Here is a 13,496-nt window from a genome sequence, read left to right as displayed (position 1 = left end):
ACAATCACTTTCTTCACTTTCTTGCCTTTCACCCTCCGAGTTCTCTTTGCACAATGGGTTGGCTTTGGGGAAGTAACAAAAATGACCCCGTTCAGAAGCTCGACCCGGGCCTTCGAGATTATCTTAAATCAGAGACACCGGACAAATATGTTCCTGCGCCAGACTTGAAGCAGCCAACCTCTACAAGAACGCCGCCGCCGTCTTCCCAACCTGAGCCATCAGACCCCTCCCAGCCTCAAGTTCCTGCGCAATCTCTCTATCAAGATGGTCGCTACGCAGATTTGTGGAAGACTTACAAGCCCCCAGCCAGTGTCGACCAGAGCTCTGGAGTCCGCGGGGCGGAACGAGTGATTGAGAAATACAAGGAGCGCGGCAACACAGTGCAACGAGCAGCCATGGAGAATTGTGCCCTTGAGCATGAGGCTCTTACATTATGTTTCCAAACTGGAAACTGGCGCAAGCAGCTCGAATCGAGATTGACAATGTGCGCGGCGGAGAATGGTACATTTTCACGATGCTTTACAACCCAAAGTGTGAGTCGGCCATAATAGCTCTCTAAGTCATTCAAAGATATGTATACTGATGCCTAGTATAGAAATTCCTTCAAGCCTTAGGTTACGCCTCCTCGTTTAACTATGATCCTGAGAAGGAGGAACGGATCCAAATGCATGCGGACAAGCTCTACCACCAGATGCTGGACTATGAGGAACGAGTGAAAGAAGCCAAAGCAGCTGGAACTGAGCCCCCACCCATCGTGTCGCTCTTCCAACCCGAGAAACTACATAAGGTTCCAAAGCCTACGGAGGACAAGTCTGATCTCGCCTTTGATATTCCAGGGGGCGAATCAATCCCAGAGGGCTTCAGGCCATCCAAGCCCCTACACACACTCACTCCGCATGAGCGAGAATTGGAAATCCGAACCTTCAACTCCCAAATGGAGCAACAGAAGCTCTACGCGGAAGAGGCCACTCCATTCATGAAATCTCAAACGGATGCCAGGACAAAACGACAAGAGGTTGCCGTCAGCTGGTTTGGCGAGACACTTGGAAAATGGCTTTCATAATTGATTCCATAGAGCCTGTAATTCTAGTCGACTCTCTGATTTCTGTTGTTCTTTCTTGTACGATAAAAACCTTGGAATGTTCAAGTATTTATAAATGCAGGTGGTCTATAAGTGATTTATGAACTGTCAACATGGACTGTGAGGCTAACATGACTCGAGATCACTTGTAGATGGTCCAATCCCTTTCAGTATATATGTCAAGTTCTCCATAGCTATCCTGGTTGGAAATATATTTTTCTTTCAGATGTTTACTCTGCAAGCCAGAGATCTATTTAAATCTCTAAATCCGTATCGAGTTATTATAATTGAAACGTGCTGAAGTGTGGTTATGCAGAACTCACGATTGCAATCCGTGCCCGTTGAGTGGCTCATATCTAATCCGCGGTCGCGTTGCCAGTGAAAGTGCCGCCCTCGCAAACAACCCGGCTCCGGTCAAAGCATCATCGAATCTCTTTAACCTTTTTGCTTCTCTCCTTCCCCTCAACTACTCTTTGAAACATCACATTCCTTGTTGAATTTCCTTCTCATTACTATTGCTCCTTATTCTTCTCCTTGTCCTCTTCAGTTGGCTCCACTTCAAAGCTACACTGTCCACCATCCCCCTCCCGATTAACTGGCTGAGACGGGGTGGCCTTGTTTCCTTGGTGAACTTGCTCACGTTTCTTGACATACCATATTGCTAAATCTCATCGAGGACAATATTGACCTAGAACAGGCGGTTCTTCCAAGCAGTTTGACAAGCTGTAGTGCCCATCATGAAGGCCTCCGCCTTACTTATCTCATGGCACAACGACAATGCCCCCATTTACTCTGTCAATTTTGACCCCAATGGCAAAGGTCGCTTAGCAACTGCTGGAAAGTAAGTCTTCATTCGAATCTTTACTCCCAAGGGCCCGACTAACAGGAATCTTTTAGCGATAATAACGTCCGAGTACGCCTCCGCAACCTCCACCCTCCGCTACCTAACCCTCAATGAAACACCTGTCTGACACACCCTAATAGCTATGGAGAGTCGAATCCACTGGGGAGGAACGAAAAGTGACATATTTGAGTACACTTTTGAAACATACCCAGGCAGTCAATGTTGTTCGTTTTTGTCCAAAAGGTAAGGTTCCCAAGGCGCACGCCCTTCGGCCATAAGCTGACCTGGCTCAGGTGAGATGCTAGCATCTGCCGGAGATGACGGTAATGTTTTACTCTGGGTCCCATCAGAGCTTCAGACGCAGCCTGGTCTCGGCGAGGACCCTTCAGATGACAAGGAAACATGGCGAGTGAAGCATATGTGCCGTTCGTCCGGCGCGGAGATCTACGACTTGGCCTGGTCGCCCGATGGTGTATTTATCATGACTGGAAGCATGGACAACATTGCCCGGATTTACAACGCCCAAAATGGTTGGTCCTCAGTCGAAGATACATGCGCGGTGGCGTACCTTTAACTAACAATCGAACTCCTAGGTCAAATGGTCCGACAGATCGCAGAGCATTCTCACTATGTCCAAGGTGTCGCGTGGGACCCGCTTAACGAATTTGTTGCGACTCAGTCCTCTGATCGATCAGTTCACATTTACAGCTTAAAAACCAAGGATGGCCAGTTCACATTGACTCCCCACGGCAAGGTAATGAAAATGGATTTGCCAGCCAAACGCATCTCTTCCAGCAGCCCTGCCCCAGAACAAACCAGTCGATCGCAACATAGCACAAGTGGTTCAATTGCGATTGTTTCCCCTGCTCCATCTACCCCGGGTACTCCAATGGCATCCAATTTGCCTATGGACCCACCTCCTGTTTCTCATAGCCGTCGTTCCTCTTTCGGCTCATCACCATCGATTCGACGATCCGCATCTCCTGCTCCGTCTTTGCCGCTGCCCGCCGTGAAGCCCTTGGAGGTGTCTTCGCCAAGTCTTGGTGGTCTCGGAGGTCTCGGGGTAAAGAATGCCAGCATTTATGCCAATGAGACCTTCACCTCATTTTTCCGACGATTGACATTTGCGCCTGATGGAAGCCTGTTGTTTACACCGGCTGGTCAGTATAAGACTACTCACGTCTCACCTACTGATGCTTCAAAAACAACGGACGAAGTAATCAACACCGTTTATGTTTATACGCGAGCTGGATTCAACAAGCCACCAATTTCTCACCTCCCGGGGCACAAGAAGCCCTCGGTTGCTGTGAAATGCTCGCCCATTTTCTACACTCTCAAGCAAGGCACACTCCCTGCGAAACATCTCACTGTTGATACATCAAACGAAGAGTCTATGTTTCCTCCATTGCCCGGTCCAGTTGTTTCACACCCTCAGAAAGATTCACCTTCCTCAGCACCTACGAGTGGCGATGCTGGAAAATCTCAATCCTCGCAGAAGCCCGGCGAGAGTAGCAGCAACGATTCAGCCCAGGGATCAACAGCCCCTGTTTTCGCACTTCCCTACCGCATAGTATATGCGGTGGCCACCCAGGATGCTGTTTTGATCTATGACACACAGCAGCAAACCCCCTTGTGCGTTGTGAGCAATTTGCATTTCGCAACTTTCACCGACTTGACCTGGTAAGTCTTTACTCAACGTTTTGTATTGAAATGTGATATTAATCATTTCCAGGTCCAACGATGGATTAACATTAATCATGAGCTCTTCTGATGGATTCTGCTCCACCCTTTCATTTGCACCAGGAGAACTGGGCCAGCCTTACACGGGATCTACTTCAGTGGGTGCTGCCAACCCGGCCGCCTCTAGCACTTCCTCGGCGAATGTTACACCTTTGCCAACTCCGACCCACGCTCCGTCTCCCATCAAAAGCAACCATACACTAGCCACTAGTGGGAGCTCCACAACGCCTGGGACATCTCAGGCTCCCCCAGCTAGCCCTGCTCGATCCAATTCCGCCTGCTCGGTTACAACACAATCATCGTCCCAGCATAATAGTACGGTGGTAAATAACCCAACGCCGACATTGGGATCCGTTCCTCTAGTGACGGCCGCACACTCTGCGCAGCCCATAACACTTCCACTCACCACACCACCCCAAACACCTCTTCCAGCAGGTGCTCAGAATAACAATAGCGCAAACACAAGCACGGTCAGTGTACTTGGCAAGCGAGATACGCGAACCGCTAGCGAGTCTGAAAAGGAAGAGAGCAAGGGTGCCGAGGTGCCCCTGGCCCAGCCACCGAAGAAAAGACGAATCGCTCCGACACTTGTTTCAGTTGGCACTGATCCAGCACCATCATCATCAACAGGCGATGCTGGAAACACTTGAGCTAGCGGCTGAACACCGGTCTCAATTCTTTGAAGTCCTTAATCCCTATCTCAATTCTTTGCCAAGAGTCAATACGAAACCAAAAAGCTCGCAAATCGGCTTTCATTTGCTGCCTATGAACGGATGGACTCTTTGATGATTCATGTTATCCGTAATAAGTAGTAACCTTCGTCTTGCTTTGTATACTGAAGTCTTTGTTAATTTGCGCTGCATTTCTCTAACATTCCACTTTCTTCAATCGATTCCCAAGGATATTTCGTGTCTTATGAAACTTGATCCAAGCCTATTGTTGAGTTGACCTGTCTCGACAATTGTTGCCCATGCACACTGTCTCTGTTTTAATAGATTTATGTGCATCGCATCACATCTTTGCAGGGAATGATTTCAAGGTTCTATGTGTTTGTTCATCTCCCGGCTGTTTTTACTCATGCGTTCCGCTTTATTACCTCGGGGCCGATTTTGATCTTGGTTGTTGATTGTCGGTGTTAACTCTACTGCTCGATTCTTTCAAAAGACGCTGTTAAAGAACATTTGTCATTCCATCCCCGACCCGCAGGCTCGCCATCTGTCGGCATTATATGTGCATTTTCGAATTTTGTAACTCTCAAGACTTTGCCGGGGGGGGGTTAGTTGAGGTGATTGCTCCCCCCAGGACTTGTCTAGTCAGTCCCAATGACACTTGGTCGATTTCAAAGGAGTTTACAGCTTATGAGCTTAGCAGTCTCCTGAGTTTACAATGTCGCCTTCGTTTCAGACTTGTACCACATTTAGATCAATGATAATTTTCAATAATAATTTGAGAACAAGAAGCAGTTTCAGGTAACCAACATTTGATTAAAATTTATCCTTTCAACCACCCTCCATCCCGGTTCATTCTGTATAACTTAAGCTAGAGATAGGTAGTTATATTATCCTCCGGTCTTGATAAAATCGAGAGAATAGTATTGTAGACATAAGGCATCTGTCAACAGTAGAAGACTCATGCATAGAATTATGCCCTAGGAAAGGACTGGCGGAAGTGGGAGGTCAACAGAGAGAAACAAAAGATAGAAACAGAATAAGACAAGGGGAAAGAACGAAAAAAGGAGACCTAGACATATCAGAACCACAACTACAAATCATCCATCTACGTTTCAAGATCTTTGCATCTCGAAGCCACATCGACAACATGCGGAAAGGCCAACAGCCTCAACACATCCAACAACGACATTCCACTCGGTAATACTGCACTCGCTTCAGTAGCATGCGTACCAGCCGCAAGAGTGGTTACTGTCCGAGCCCCAGAGATACCTCCCTTAACGTTCTCATTCCCGTTCCCATTCCCATTCGCACTACCGTTACGCACCCCATTTCCAACTGGCACACGCCTCAACCAATTTGCCCACCGAAACAAGCTCTCGTCTCCACGCCCCCCACCCGCCACAAAGATGAAGTCCGCAGTCTCCTCGGCTGGCAGTCTATCTAGCAAGGTAGATGCCGCCGCAGCCTTAGAGGCGTATAGAGGCTCAACGCTGACGGCAACAGCATCCCGCACGATACGGATAGCTCCACTGCCGCGTGCGCCGTTGATTTGATCGGCGAGCTCAGAGGCTTGTTGTGCAGCGATTTCATGATCAAGTGCATGTTTGTAGTCGAATGTTAGTGTGCAGCGGCGTTCTTCGATAGTGCTTCCTTCTGTGCGTTCTTGGAAATATTCGATTACCTTGCGAATTCCGGCGCGCCAGTCACTTGTGCCTTCGACGTCGACGAGGGATTCCCATGATTCCAATCCAGAATTATTTGATAGAGCTGAGGCGTGACAGAGCCTGAATCGTGTACTGAGTTTAACGAAGCAGCCATTTTCGGCGATTAGACCGATGCAGGATGGGAGGGATTTCGTGGCTCGGTCGAGTTGATCTGGACTGTTGGTGCTAGTTAGATAGACTGTGTTCTTTGGGTCGAGGACTAGAGCTTGGATAAGGTCAGTTGCTTCTGTGGAGGGGTAGGATTTGTCCGGGGTGAAAGTGGCGCCGTCTTCGAGGAAGAGGACTCGTTTGTGAGCTGAGTGATATGAGTGCTGGAGTTTGTCGAGGCGGAGAGGAGTGACGGCGTGTGTCTCGCGGGACGGTTGCATGCTACGGGCTTCGGTAAGTGCATTTTGTAAAAATGTGTACCATGCAGTTGCTGTGTATGGGGATTTGCGATTCAAGAGGAACTCCCAATTGTGCCGCTTTCGTTCTGGAGACATCTCGAGCGCGGTATTCATAGCATCGGCGCACTGTTTGTAATCCCAGGGGTTTACGATGAGCTCATGGCCGTGAAAAATGGAGGCACTGCCGGTAAATTCGCTCAATATGAGGGATCCGTGTCTCTGGGAGACGAGCTGGCCGTCTTGACAGTGAATGAAGTCGTGGCTGGTAAGATTCATTCCCTCACGGAGATTCGTGGCCATGTATATCTCTGATACACTCAAAAGTGCAAGCAACTGAGAATAACTGATGTCTTGTTTCAAGAGAACCAACGGAGAATGTGTCAGGTTTGAGTATACGGAGTTGATTCTCATTGCCACTTTGGAGACTTGTGCTTCGAGCTCTGGAATCTCTGATGCCGAAGATGCGACCTGAACAAGAACCACCTGTATCAATGTTTAACAGATACTTCACCTTGACTTCCCATATTGTGAATGGAGGTAGCACTTACATTATCTCTCCATTTGGGATAACTTTCCAGAAAGAGCTCATATGCTAAGAGCTTCTGCTTGATACCACCAGGCGCATCAAGACGGTCCCGAGCCACGATCAAGTGTTTCCCCTTGTACCTTTCACCAATATCCGAGATCCAATCTCTGACTTCGACAGATTGGCGTAACACATTGAGAGACTGATAGTCGATCCCCAGCGGGTAGTTCTTAACGTGCACAAACCGATCGTTGACTTGTACACCGTCGACGGACACTTGCAATCTTCGAAGCCGACTGCATGAATGAATAAAGTGATAGCAGTACTCTTCTGTCTGGAAACCGATCAAGTCTGCGCCGAGGAGACCATCCAGTAATGCATCTCGTGAATTCAAGCAACGAAAGACCTCCGATGAAGGGAAGGCCGAGTGTAGGAAGAATCCTATTCTGGCGCGTGGCAGTTTCTTCCTCAGTAGAGCAGGTAGGGCAAGAAGATGGTAGTCATGAGCCCAGATGGTATCACCCGGGCGCCAGTGATTTGCAATGGTAGTGGCGAAGGCTTCATTCACTTTCAAATACTGTTTCCAAGAGTAGTCATCATAGTCGGTATGACGAGGGGTCTCTTGCATCTGATAATGAAGCGCGGGCCAGAGCACAGAGCGACAGAAATGTGCATAATGACCTTCAAACTCACTGTCGCCTACAAAAACAGTCAAGGACTCGTACTCGTCCCTAAGAGTCTCATCAATGAGGCTCCGAGTCATATCTGTCAAAGAGTCGGTGGGCATCCCTGGCGTCCCCACCCACATCTTATTTTCAAGGATACCTGCTTCTTCAGCGGCAAGAATCGCGTTCTGAAGACCGCCATGGCCTTGCTCTGCTGCCTTGACAACCCAATCCTCGGGCGAGAGGAGTACACGAGGGCTGCCTAATTCTGTTGGTACGGCAGGAAGACTAATCCCGCCAGTCAGAAAAGCCGACTCTTTCGATCCTTGTCGTGAGCCCGGGCGACTGACAATAGATGGCTCAGGATGAGTTGTGGCCTTGGAACGAGGCTGATTGAACTTGCGACTCTGACCCCAGGGTACCGCACGTGGTTCATTAGGGCCAGGACCGTTAGGTTCCTCAGCAATCGGGATCTCGCCCGCGGAGTGCGAAGCATAGGCTTTGAAAATCTTTTCATTCTCAGTGGTTGCTCCGGGTGTCAATTCAAAGCTTGAGGACCTTTGCCGAGTCTTGCGGACACCAGCCAGTCGTCCAACGATGGGCAATGGCCCGGACCCATCAACGGCAGAGTAGCTGGGAGAAGACTTGCGACGGCGAGTACTTGAACTCTTCAAGCCCGTCGACTTAAAGTCAATGGTGTACGGAAGGAATCTAGATTGAGATATTTAGTCTCGATATTGCGGGGCCCCGCGGAAGCCGGAGACTTACAGGGATGCGATAAACACCGTCATCTCGGAAATGGTAGCGCAACTGACAAATGAAGACGATTATAAAACAGGATACATCCTGCATATAAATAGGAGGGTAGAGCGAGATGGAACGAAGTAATAAAGTGAGCTGCGCAATGTCAGCTGAGGGGTTAGGAGAGATTCCAAGGTTCAGTTTGGGGTAAGGGCTGGGCCTGAGTGTTGTATATCGGCACGAGGCTTTTATAGACTTCTCTCCGCTTTGGCTGCCCGACACCATACAAGGTGGATATACCTCACCCTGTTATACCCTCTAACGGTCGCACGCAGTTTCCGGACTTCTGTCGTCCGATTCTATCCCGAAATCTGAATGTGATATTGTAGAGTCGCTTTGACGATGGTCGGGTTGGATCGGGTTTCTAGTGGTCAAGGGGTAATAATAATATCTCCGTGAGTATCCTACCTAGCCCGGAATGCCTGACCGGTGCGCTCTAGAGCCGTTTTAGCTGGGCACATATTCTAGACCCTTGTCACTTCGGCATGACTTGCATATGGCCTCATGAATCCCCTTGGTCGGGCTTTCAGGCACAAGTATTCTCGGAAATGCCTCATACCTACTCAGTCCCGGATAGATCTTTATGCTCGGGTATATACCGGGACAACATATAAACTTTTCTGCATTACATTGATTATCCAGGCTTCCTAGTAGCACGTCACCTGCTCTTTATAGACATAATGCCGGTACCGTCCACTAGACAATTTTTCCGAGTGGCAAAGATGATTGATTGGTTGTTTGTTTCGCATAAGCACCCCCAGGTAGTGCCCGCTATAGAAGTACCTACTAGTAGGTGCATACTCTAACATTTCAAGTTTTTAGCGCTAATCAATCTACTACCTATATGTCACTACATATATGTAGCACCCATTTACCCTTCTTTCAGATTCTCATTAGCATCGCAGCCTTGAAACATTTGAAGGGACTCGGAATTAATCTCATTGGTATGTAGAAGCACTTAAAAGGTAACCTGTAATAATATATTTCTCTCTCTCCCAGGCTCTATTGGTATTCTTGCAAGGTTCTTTTTTTTTAGAGAAAAGAAATCTTTGGAAGGTGTTTCATTTCGTTTGTTATGCCGGTGCAGTCTTAGCTGTGATAGGGTGCTTACGTGACACGTCTCTACCGGTATAGAGAAAAGATGCAAAAACAATGAATAACAACGTTGAAGAAGGGAAGAAGAGAAGAAGATAGAGAGAGAGAGAGAGCTATGCTACGTACATGTAGGCGGATGCCCACTCTCCAGACCAATCATCTGATTGGTCTGTATCCGAGAGTGGGTCAAACCATACAAACATACCCGTCCCGGGTCTCCTCCATGTAGTTATACTACAAAACCCATTGGCCCCAGCTAGTTCGAGCTGACGACACAATTTCAAAGAATAGCAGGGCACCCTGAAGTCCCTTGCCGGCCAAAGAGGGAATGTGACGTCAAAATTCCCTGTCAAACCTACCGGATTGCAACCATCTTAATCGATGCACATGCAAGTAAATGATAATGCGTGAACTATTTGGTACTGCTCATATTGTCAGCTCAGCGGCTCAGACATGCAAAATAACCCCTTACCAACTACATTAGACCCATCAAGCTATGCGCTGTTCATTATGCAAGGGCAAAAGTAGGTGCACGAGGAGCTGAAAGCGTTAAGTAAGAGAAATCAAAACAACGAGCGCCAAATGATGTGCCGTCCTACATCCCTGATGGATGTGGGGTACGCTAGACTGAAGGGTAAGAGATGAAATTTCGGATCGGCGCGCTTGCTATTTGTGGATCTTTGGCTTATAAACGAATCGGGAGAGTGATCGGCATAAGCATGGAAATTTTCTATAGTTGGGTGTTCCGGGCTTATGAGGTAAGGGTAAAACTCGGAATAACCAATTGTCTTCCAAAAACCGCGAGTCCAGTCAGACGTGTTGCCGAGGTGCTGGGCCTCCAGCGAACGCATCTCTTCAAGCTCGGTTAGCAAACCACGGTCGATCATGTCATCGATTCGACTGCTGATTCGCTTTTCGTGGATTGGCGCGGGCGATCTCAAGAAGACCACAAAAATTTTGGTCCCACCTGCCACAATGGCGTCCAATAGTGGAATTGTGAAGGACGTGGACCCTCCTGCTAGTACTGGCACTTTGCCATGGCTGTGCAGGCTTCTGATGATCTTGATAGCTCCCTTTGTGAAATCATGCGGTTCTTCGTCGGCTTCAAGATAGTCCACCATATGATGTGGCCCGCTCTTTGGCAGTCACAATGCTCCCGGGCTTGTAGCACTGAAGGCTATCTTCCGATATCACTTCACTGTTGAGGGACTTGGCGATAGAAACGCTCAGCTTGGTTTTCCCGACGGCTGTGAGACCGACAATGGAAATGAGAAAGTTGGTTGAATCGAACATGCTTGAGGAGAGGCAAAGAAACAGTAACTTGGGTGTACATGGAACTTGCCATTGGGCCTTCACGTTTTATGTGACTCTATGTATGTATCCTTCGCTATCCAAATCGGTGAAAATAATTTTGACAGATATTATGACGATATAATTTCTTATGATGAGACATAGGCGAATTCCGAACAGCATCCATCCCCTTCGGACGATCATTTACGGTGAAACCTGCCTGGCTGAAGACGGCAGAACGTTGCTTTTCCTGGGGTGCATGAATACGAGACTCAGCTAGGGAATGTTGTTCCTTTATTCCGAATTCGATATTCATATCGCGCTAGTACACTTCATATGCATGTTTTAGATGCTGTGAAACATCCTTGAATCGATGCGTCGCCTTTGGTTTAATCCAAATTCGCCCCAAATACTCTCAAGGGGACAAATACGTGTGATTTACAACCCCAAATTGTAAAATTATTGATTTAGCATCCATAATAGGTGCATGGGCGATCCCGAATTACCAATTGTGTTATTCTAGCTCCTGGTGGATCTTGATCGCGAACTGGAGACGTAGCTTGTCGCATTGCCCACTTAAATTGAATATCAACCCACCCTGGTTATTGACAAGTCTTTCGTCTTCATTCAAACTGCTGTTTCCACATCAATACAACGTAACCTTTGTCATTGTCTTTCGCACTTAACTATGAATGCCACACCTTCTCTGCCGCAATCTCTGCAGGTTGGTGAACCGATTCCACCAGACAGACAACATGTGAGTTAATTTTTGACATCTGAATCAAGAAGGCTCTCATTGATATAATTATAGGTAGTCAGTTCTTCTTTGCCAACGTGGGAATCTGTTGGTGCACTGGGTGCTGGTGAAGATTGGCTCATCTCACGACTTAAAGCTGGATACCCACGGTGAGACTGCAGCAGTGCCTTGACTTCAGCAGCATTCCTAACAAATACCAGGTTTTACATCAATTCAGAGATCCGGGGATTAAGTGAAGCTATTTCAAAACGCCTTGGCCTTGCTGCATTTGAGGGAGTGGCATGTCTGGTTCTTCCCTCGCTGCCTAGCGCCGTTCGCTGCTTGAAGGCTTTACAAGAAGCGGGCACCCTGGATGGCACGGTAACATCGGTGCAATTTTCCCACCCCGAGAAGAGTTCCCTTGAAGCTTCGTGGTTGGAATTCTATACTATAGTTTATCCTGTTGAGCATTTTAGAACAGCTCTCACTTATTGGACCGACTCTGGAGACGGTATTTCAACTCGGCATGCCGAATTCTGCCTCGGATGGCTTGACTATTTGCAGTCTAATTCATCGAACGCCGCATTTTGCACTTCTCCAGTCAAAAAACTGACTGTCAAGGGCGAGGAGATTCCAAAGTTACAGACCTCTGGAATTTTAGAGCGGGACTGTATCAAGCAGGATATTGCAGTGCTCCTCCTGTCAGAGAAACACGGCCAAGTCCCAGTCTCTCCGACAGACGTATTTCTCTATCCCTCAGGAATGTCCGCCATTAATGCAGTTGGGCGGACCGTGAGTAGTCTGGGAATCAACTCAGGCGTTGTCGCTTTTGGGTACGTGTCACGCTGGGACGGGGAAGTTGCCTCTCTAACAAAAGCAATAGGTTGCTGTACAAGGAAACTATCAAGGTTTTGGAGCATCGCTGGCCAGATATTACTATCTACAAAGATGGTGGAGACGAAGATGTCAATCACCTTGAAGCCTCGCTGAAAGCCGGGGAGCAGATCACCGCTCTTTGGATCGACGTACCCTCAAACCCGATGCTTGTCACGCCCGATATGCCACGCCTTCGCCGCCTAGCAGATGAATACCATTTCCTTGTTCTTGTTGACGATACCGTGGGCACATTTGCAAATGTGGATGTCCTGCCTTACGTGGATGTCCTTATGACTAGCTTGACAAAAATGTACAGTGGATACTGCGATGTGATGGGGGGCAGGTAAGTTACAGTTGTTTCATTATGGTGGATAACAAGCTGACTTTGTCTGCAGTGTTGTTGTCAATCCACAGTCACCCCACCATGATAGACTGCATTACCAGTTGACGGTCTCCTATGAAGAAACGTTCTTCCCTGGTGACGTTGCTGTTCTCTACAGTAACTCCCAGGACTTTCTACACCGTCTGCAGGCTACGAATAGCAACGCTGAAATAGTCGCAGCTAAACTGGCCTCACATCCTGCTGTGGAAAGAGTGTACTACCCGTCTTTAATCACAAAAAATCATTATGACCGTATTCGACGCCGCGATGGTGGCTATGGTCATTTGCTGAGCATTGTCTTCCGAGACAATGATACAGCCATTCGGTTCTATGACGGAGTGAATATATTCAAAGGTCCCAGTTTTGGGATGACCTTTAGTATTTTGATTGCCTACGCTCAATTGGCAACAAAAGACAAACAGCCTCGTCAAGAAGAGCTCGGCGTTCCAAGCCATCTGGTGAGAATCAGTATAGGAATGGAGGACGTGGATATCCTTTTACAAACGCTCTTCCAAGCCATTAAGGAAGCCGAAATACGAGACTAAGAGGGCGTAAGACCATTAGTACGCGGTTACAGCTGAAAAAATGGACTTGTTCACTTTTTATTTTGATCTTTCCATTTATGTTCTTCTGGGTTTAGTGTATTTCTGAACAACGTGGTGAGACACGCTAGCTATTC

General features: G+C 47.9%; 5 protein-coding genes across 5 annotated transcripts; 3 read left to right on the top strand and 2 right to left on the bottom strand.

Moving 5' to 3' along the window:
- Positions 1-53: 53 nt before the first annotated feature.
- Positions 54-1,063, top strand: N7478_003452 (uncharacterized protein; the record flags this gene model as incomplete). The annotated part of the gene is made up of 2 exons (XM_056919666.1): positions 54-533; positions 596-1,063. The coding sequence occupies 2 exons, from the start codon at positions 54-56 to the stop codon at positions 1,061-1,063; spliced, it is 948 nt and encodes a 315-aa protein (XP_056782824.1).
- A 755-nt stretch (positions 1,064-1,818) lies between these two features.
- N7478_003451 (uncharacterized protein) lies at positions 1,819-4,315 on the top strand (the record flags this gene model as incomplete). The annotated part of the gene is made up of 6 exons (XM_056919665.1): positions 1,819-1,922; positions 1,979-1,994; positions 2,066-2,168; positions 2,219-2,455; positions 2,519-3,605; positions 3,658-4,315. The coding sequence occupies 6 exons, from the start codon at positions 1,819-1,821 to the stop codon at positions 4,313-4,315; spliced, it is 2,205 nt and encodes a 734-aa protein (XP_056782823.1).
- Positions 4,316-5,441: 1,126 nt separating this feature from the next.
- Positions 5,442-8,428, bottom strand: N7478_003450 (trehalose-6-phosphate synthase; the record flags this gene model as incomplete). Its single annotated transcript, XM_056919664.1, has 3 exons — positions 5,442-6,929; positions 6,995-8,348; positions 8,406-8,428. 3 exons carry the CDS (start codon positions 8,426-8,428, stop codon positions 5,442-5,444), a joined length of 2,865 nt encoding a protein of 954 aa, XP_056782822.1.
- A 2,209-nt stretch (positions 8,429-10,637) lies between these two features.
- On the bottom strand, positions 10,638-10,826 carry N7478_003449 (uncharacterized protein; the record flags this gene model as incomplete). The annotated part of the gene is made up of 1 exon (XM_056919663.1): positions 10,638-10,826. One exon carries the CDS (start codon positions 10,824-10,826, stop codon positions 10,638-10,640), a length of 189 nt encoding a protein of 62 aa, XP_056782821.1.
- Positions 10,827-11,511: 685 nt separating this feature from the next.
- On the top strand, positions 11,512-13,362 carry N7478_003448 (Pyridoxal phosphate-dependent transferase major region subdomain 2; the record flags this gene model as incomplete). Its single annotated transcript, XM_056919662.1, has 5 exons — positions 11,512-11,580; positions 11,635-11,729; positions 11,781-12,392; positions 12,443-12,778; positions 12,831-13,362. The coding sequence occupies 5 exons, from the start codon at positions 11,512-11,514 to the stop codon at positions 13,360-13,362; spliced, it is 1,644 nt and encodes a 547-aa protein (XP_056782820.1).
- Positions 13,363-13,496: the final 134 nt, after the last annotated feature.

The sequence above is a fragment of the Penicillium angulare genome, assembly GCF_028827245.1.
Source record: "Penicillium angulare strain IBT 27051 chromosome Unknown utg000003l_segment0_segment0, whole genome shotgun sequence".
Lineage (NCBI taxonomy): Eukaryota > Fungi > Ascomycota > Eurotiomycetes > Eurotiales > Aspergillaceae > Penicillium > Penicillium angulare.
This window is presented reverse-complemented; position numbering and strand designations above follow the sequence as displayed.